Genomic DNA, 7,312 nt, shown 5'->3' with positions numbered 1-7,312 from the left:
AAGCAAAACACTGACCACACTGAATTTTTGGACTGCTGGGCAAATTCAAATGTAAAAATAACCAGGAGGGCAAGAGAACCTTAATAAAACATTAGGTAAGTAATGTGTCAAAATATTTTGTAATTAAACTGAAAAAAAAAAACCTAACATAAAAATCTGAAACTTCTATTGGGTGTGGTAGCACACACCTATAATGCTAGCACATGGAAAGCTGAGAAGGGGGTGGCCAATTCAAAGTCAGCCTGGGCTACGGAGTGAGATCCTGCCTCTAAATAAATATTAAGATTTGTACATCAAAAGAGCAAAGTTCAGTAAAGTTTACAAATAATAAACTACATTGTTTTTAAAAGGTAGAGAATTTTAGTTTAGTGAAATTATGAGAAAATAAAAAACAAATGAAGACATTTTAAATTACAATGAGAGTTAAAATTTTTATTTCTTCATAGGTTCAATTAAAAAAAAAAAGAAAAGAAAGGGTAAATTTCTTAAATCAGCAACAATCAGATCCTCAATCCACTTTCAAATCTTTCCCCACCAGCATCGCAGTCACGGGGTGCATGCTGGCTTTATGCTCTCGGTAGGTGCGGACAGCTTGATCGTGAGATTTGTCAAAGGCAGCAAGATCCCTGCAGAGAAAAGGAAAAGAGAGACGAGAGAGGGACAGAAAAATCATGTCAATACCGAGGTTAAATTAAAGATCACAGCACGGCAGCTAAGTATAGCACCTAAGTAAAACCAGACGGCTCTGTACAAACTCTGTATCAGATACTGGTCCATAAAACGGCAGGCCACAAGCCGGGCGGTGGTGGCGCACACCTTTAATCCCAGCACTCGGGAGGCAGAGGCAGGCGGATCTCTGTGAGTTCGAGACCAGCCTGGTCTACAAGAGCTAGTTCCAGGACAGGCTCTAAAAAAGCTGCAGAGAAACCCTGTCTCAAAAAACCAAAAAAAGAAAAAAAAAAGGGCAGGCCACAGATATTTGGAGGGGGGTATATGGAGGAGCTAGAGTGGTTTGGAGGGGGTTACAGGAGGGTACAGCCAGAGTGGAGGGGTACTAGCTACTGCCAAGGAGCATGGAGGTATAACTGGCCTCGTATGAGAACATGTGCTTCAATACTTTGTCTTTTAAAAAGAAATGCTTTTCAAACTTATTTTTATCAATCATTTAAGAGTCTAAGCGTTCTAAACTATGAAAAGAATTTCTGAAAACTTCACACAGTTGAGAATGAAAAAAAGCCAACCATAGTTAAGCAGTGACGGCCCATAATCCGTGCGTGAGTACATGGAATGTAGGATTAATCTTTTGAGTATGGCCAGGAGTTTCAGGCTACAAGACAGATTATTTATTTTCCCCTTTTCACATTCATTTATTTCTTTATGGTGTGTGTGTGTGTGTGTGTGTGTGTGTGTGTGTGAGAGCACAGGTGTGGAGGTCAGAGGACAACCCATGGGATCTGCTTCTCTTCCACCATGCGACTCCCAGGGACTGATCTCAGGTTTGGCAGCAGGTGCCTTGCCTGTTGAGCCGTCTTGCCGGCCCTAAAGGGTATATTCTTTATTTGAAGTATACGTCACTCAACTCAAAGGTAGATGGGTTTTAATTATGGAAAGCAAGTGAAGCCTGCTTCAAAATACCTTAAGAAGTAGTTTTGTGGTCATATTTCAAAAACCAGGTAATGGTTTGCATGGACAAAATTTTATCATACTTAGGAAGTGAATGCAAAATTATCATGAGATTTTATGCCACTGATTATAATATTTTAGTAATATGGAGCAAATACCTAATCAGGGAACTTAGCGGAGATATTCTTAAATCACATCTTGCTGCTAAAATACATTCCATCCCTTCCCTCTCCCAGGCCTTCCTCTGCTATATAGGAGAGCTTGCTCTTTGTACAAATTTCTTTGTATTTAATTTTAGACTCTTCCTTGGCCCCGCGTGCCAAATTTTCTTTCAAAAATCTTTCTGTGTATCTAAGACTGTCTTGAGTTTATTTCCTTTTCATCCCGCCCAGCCCTATAGCAGCTAGTCATACATCATACTCCTGAAACTGCTAATGACGTTTTTCTAAAATTTAAATGGTCACAAGTACCAATTCCTTATTTATGATAACAATCTTGAAATAACACTTAAAAGTGTGCTATAGAAGGCACTTTACAATGTTATTTTTCCCATCAGGCAGGACCAGGTATTGAACCCCAGGCCTCAGGCATGCTAAGGGCTCCACCATGAAGCCATGGATAGTGAACCTCGGCCTCAGGCATGCTAAGGGCTCCGCCATGGAGCCACAGGCACAGCCCTTTATGTGAGTATTTAACAAGAAATATCTTCCCATTCTGTTTCCCATCCCTGGCATAACTACGAGGCATAGTCCGAGTAGGCCTTACTTGAATAAGGGTCGTGTAAACTTCATCCTTCCTTGTTCAGTTGCCATTTTTAGAGCCAAAGGAATGGCTTCCTCCCATTTCGATTGAATGCAGAGCCGTAACCATCTGAAAAAAGAATTTTTAGGGGCGCGGGAGAGAAGATGAGGAGGGGAGGAAATGACCAATATAAACTAAACGCTTATACTATAGATAAAAACAATCCCATTATAATCATATCATGTGCCTTTAAATCATCCGTCCATATCTGTACATACACAGCTAACATTGCATCACAATCACACCGTGCATCTTTATATCATCCGTCCACATCTGCACATACACAGCTAACATCTGCATCACAATCACACCGTGCATCTTTATACCATCCATCCACATCTGTACATACACAACTAACATCTGCATCACAATCACACCGTGCATCTTTATATCATCCGTCCACATCTGCACATACACAGCTAACATCTGCATCACAATCACACCGTGCATCTTTATATCATCCATCCACATCTGCACATACACAGCTAACATCTGCATCACAATCATACCGTGCATCTTTATACCATCCGTCCACATCTGTACATACACAGCTAACATCTGCATCACAATCACACCGTGCATCTTTATATCATCCGTCCACATCTGTACATACACAGCTAACATCTGCATTATAATCACACTGTGCATCTTTATATCATCCGTCCACATCTGTACATACACAGCTAACATCTGCATTATAATCACACCGTGCATCTTTATATCATCCGTCCACATCTGCACATACACAGCTAACATCTGCATTATAATCACACCATGCACCTTTACATCATCCGTCCACATCTGTACAAACACAGCTAACATCTGCATTATAATCACACCGTGCATCTTTATATCATCCGTCCACATCTGTACATACATGACTAACAACTGGAGAAGAGAAAGAGGAGGGGCTGGTTCTTGGGAAAGATTAAGTGTTAGGCTTGGCCTATGGAAGTGTTTGTGTCTTATCAAGTCAGTTTATGAAGCAACTTTGCTTAACCCTTACACTACAAATTTGAATCAAGGATGGCTAACATATCACAGAATCAAAGGTTTCAAGCTGTGGCCATTCAGAGTTGATCTGGCTACCTGGGAAAGGAAGCCTATTTACCACTGAACTCTCCATTCTAATTTTTTTTTAAGTTGAGGGTAGCTTAGTGCAAAGTCTAGCAAAAAGGTTAATATCATCATGTTATATATCACAACTATCCCTTCAGTACACTATGATTATCTATGCTGATGGACGGGACAAGGGATTGGCAGGACTCCTGGGCTCTCAGACTGTTTTCCCTTTCTCCACGGTTTAAGCTAGCATTCTGCTTTCTTCCACAGAGACAAGTTAAAATGATGTACCTGAATCGTATTTCAGAATTGTTAATGGCATTGAAGTTGTACACCTCTTGCATTCGCTTTATGTGCCCCAATGGAAGAGGTGCCTAAGAGCAAAATGAAGAAATATGACGGATCATTTCAACAGGATTCCCTGGAAGAAAGGAGCTGGAGAGAAATTCTTAGCCACATTAAAGTCCTAAATACCTTAGAATATAGAAATATGCTGGGTAAAAGAAGCAGATGCACAAGAGCGTAAATCTCTAGCAACTGACTCCTGAGGATGTTCTCCTGGGAACATGGGGACAAGCTACTTGGTGGAGAACTCTTGAAACAAAGGCTGGTTACTCTGCTCAGACTTTCTCGACCGTTCCAGAATCCTTTAGGTTCTTCCCCCTCATCCTACATAGCTAAAATTTATCCCACCCTTTAGATAAATCGCTTTCCTTACATGGTCATCGCTGGCTGCCTTGGCTAATTGGCTCTATCTTTGTCTGGCCCTTTGAAGATCACTTTTAGATTATCTATCTCCTTTTGAAATGATAGTCCTTAGCCTTTCATATCACAGACCCCTTTGAGATGAGGAATATGGGCTCTGTCCTTGGTGGGGTGGGGCGGGGTGCATTTACCATACAAACGCAAACGCATAGATTTGGGGACGCTCGGCCCACCTGCGCTCATGTCAAAACCCACACTGAAAGGGGAAACGCGTTTGGGAGAAGAAGAGGAGATGAGTTCGATTTGGACAGACAGAATCCGAGATGCCTAGAGGGCAGGCTGAGTCCCTAGAGAGGTGCTGCCTCCCATTTCCTCCCACTGTGGCCTCCTTACCTGACAGGACTGCCTAAGCGCCAGCCACCTCCATTCTTACTAACTCTACGAGGCCTACTCTGAGTTAGTATGTTAGCTCCCACGTGGACATTTCAATTCCCAATCCGTGCTGCTGCTAGGCCAGCCAATGGAGGTCGCCTCCCAGACTCTCATTTCGCCACACCCCTTCCCATCAGCCCATCTGGTTTTCCTCTTCTCCATCCTAGGTCACGCGAGTGGCACTACAGAAAGCTACGAAGCTGATGTCTGGTGCACTAAAAACAAACTCTTACTCGTGTGGCCTCACTAGCTTCTGCAAGGTTTTGCACCAATCCCAACAATCCCAAAGGAAATCCTGGTACAAATCCCCACACCCCTCCTCTAGGGCCTTCAACAGCAGATTTCCCTTTCCTTCCATGTATTCTTCCGGTTACCTGAGTTTGAACTTAAAACCTACTTGGATTAAAATCTACTTGGATTCTTTCCTGAAAAATCTCCAAATCCAGTGAGCCACAAGACACTGTATTTTCATGCTGTGTGGTCTCTCCCTCTGCTCTGGTCTCTCTTTACCTCCTGACACCTTCACGTCTCCTGCAGGCTCCGTTTCATAACCCGCAATCTATTCAAAGCGACTCCCGTTTTAAATGCCTTCTGAATGGCCAGAACAGAATCTAAATGTCTGGGTTTCGGATTTGAGATGTTTCACAGGTGATGCCTCCGGGCTCCGTGAACTTCCTCACCCAGCCCTACTGTTTGTTTGGAGAGCCTCCGCCCTCCATCAGGTGATGCCACTCTTCTGCTAAGGCCCCTTCAGAAGCCCTTCCTCGATGATGGCTCTTGTGGGAACGGCATCTAGAACACACTTCCTGCTGCTGCCCGCGGCACACACCTTCCCCTCCCAGTGGCTCGGCAGCTTTCTAGAACGTGTTTTGATTTGGCACGGTACTAATCAGATCATAATTCAACAAAGGCTTTTTTAAAAAAAAAAAAAAAAAAAAAACAAATGAAAGAGCGGACTATGTCGTTTCTTTTCCCGCAAGGCTCTTCATGAGTACTCTGTCCTGCGCTGGGGACAGCACACACACTGTGCCTTGCGTCCACGCTCGTTTCCGGGGCTGGGAGCGGCTGCTCACCTTCTGAAGCACTTGCGCCAGGAACTCATTTAGCTGATGGGATGAGAGATCCTTCAGGTCCGCGATGCTGAACAAGTTTAGATCCTCCTCTTTGGCCTGAAATAAACGCCTCCAGGTTATTTCTGTTCAGGTGTAATCTCGCGATATCGTTAGTCTGATGCAAAGTAAAAATTAGGAAAAACCAATAATTTACATCTGAGCTCACATAATCCGACCTTAAGTTATGACGATCTAAAAGGCGGATGGTTCCTAAACTCCACATTACTTAAGAAAAGGCAGACTTGGGCTGGGCGGTGGTGGCGCATGCCTTGAATCCCAGCATTTGGGAGGCAGAGGCAGGAGGATCTCTGTGAGTTCGAGGCCAGCCTGGTCTACAGAGCGAGTTCCAGGACAGGCTCCAAAAGCTACACAGAGAAACCCAGTCTCGAGAAACAAAACAAAAAAACAAAACCACACCAAACAAGGCAGACTGTCCAGTAGGAAGGCAGGAACCATCACCCCTTTCGGCTCTTCAGACATTGTTTGAACCATGAGACGTACAGTGATTTCCGAAGCAAAGAAGCATTACACAGGGCGTGCCAACTCTCTTATGGGCCCATCTGATCCAGAGGTGACATTTTATAAGCCAGATGAGAGCGGGGCAGGTCCTCCACGGACCCCAAGATGGCTCTGCCTCTCACACTCGCGGTGGCTCACAGCCATGGCTTTATGGCTCTTATGGCTTCCACTTGTCTATGTCTATTCTTTTTTATTTTTACGTGTATGTGTGCACATGCGGGTTCATGTGTCTGCGTGTATGTGTGTGCACATGTGTGCACTGAGTGTGAGGGAACCTGTGGCCAGAGGCTGGCTCTGTCTTCCTGTCCACTCTTCACTTCTCCGAGGTGTGTTTTCTCACCCAGCTTGCAGCTCCTGGTTTGGCAGTCTACTAGGTAACCTGCTTATTCTAGGGGGACCCAGCTTATCCTGGGGGACCCCCGTCTCTGCCTGCTGAGCACCGAGACTAGAGGAGCAGACTGCCATGCCTGCCTGCCTTTTATGTGGGTGTTGGGCATCTGGATTCCAGTTCGCACGCCTGATCAGCAAGCACTTTAGCCATTGTGTGTGTGTGTGTGTGTGTGTGTGTATGTGTGTGTGTATGTGTGTGTGTGTGTGTGTGTGTGTGTATGTGTGTATGTGTGTGTGTGTGTGTGTGTGTGTGTGTGTGTGTGTGTGTGTGTGTGTGTGTGTAGTCCTTTAATATTTGGGAAAACCAACCAAGAAAGTACCTGAGAGGGCACACTCGTGGTTACCAACTCTGTCTGTCCCTGTAAACACTGAAACGTTCATAACCATCCGCCTTTCACTGCTGGGCCTAAAGCAATATCAGAGCGGAGAACAGCAGCGTTTCTCTATCACCAGACAAGCAGGATGGATTTTTCAGATGCCATAAGAGGGTTCCAGGAGATGTTAAGGGTCCTGTTACCCACAGAGAGCTCTCCTTCTCACTCTGGCACACCTGCGAGCTAAGGCAGACAGAGTTAAAGGAGCAAGGCTCGTGTGCCAAAGTGTGCAACCAGGCTTCTCTCCTGGAATGCAAGCAATTAAGCCTTTTAAAAAGAAAGCCCAGTATTAGG

The 7,312-nt window shown here is 44.5% G+C and overlaps 1 protein-coding gene across 2 annotated transcripts in view; it reads right to left on the bottom strand.

The window, feature by feature from the left end:
* Positions 1–404: 404 nt before the first annotated feature.
* The window catches only part of Lta4h (leukotriene A4 hydrolase), a 32,962-nt gene continuing 26,054 nt past the window's right edge, over positions 405–7,312 (bottom strand). The window contains exons 16-19 of one of the 2 annotated variants that reach the window (XM_038314914.1): positions 5,697–5,792; positions 3,778–3,860; positions 2,389–2,493; positions 405–626 (exon numbers count right to left, since the gene is read on the bottom strand). In XM_038314914.1, the coding sequence (XP_038170842.1) occupies positions 509–626; positions 2,389–2,493; positions 3,778–3,860; positions 5,697–5,792 (402 nt within the window). In that variant the 3' untranslated portion in view covers positions 405–508. The remainder of the gene's footprint in view (positions 627–2,388; positions 2,494–3,777; positions 3,861–5,696; positions 5,793–7,312) is intronic. The other variant, XM_038314915.2, reaches the window with a different exon arrangement.

Source organism: Arvicola amphibius, chromosome 17 (genome assembly GCF_903992535.2).
Source record: "Arvicola amphibius chromosome 17, mArvAmp1.2, whole genome shotgun sequence".
NCBI classification, from domain to species: Eukaryota; Metazoa; Chordata; class Mammalia; order Rodentia; family Cricetidae; genus Arvicola; species Arvicola amphibius.
Note: the sequence above shows the minus strand (reverse complement) of the source record. Positions and strands in the feature narration are given on the sequence as shown.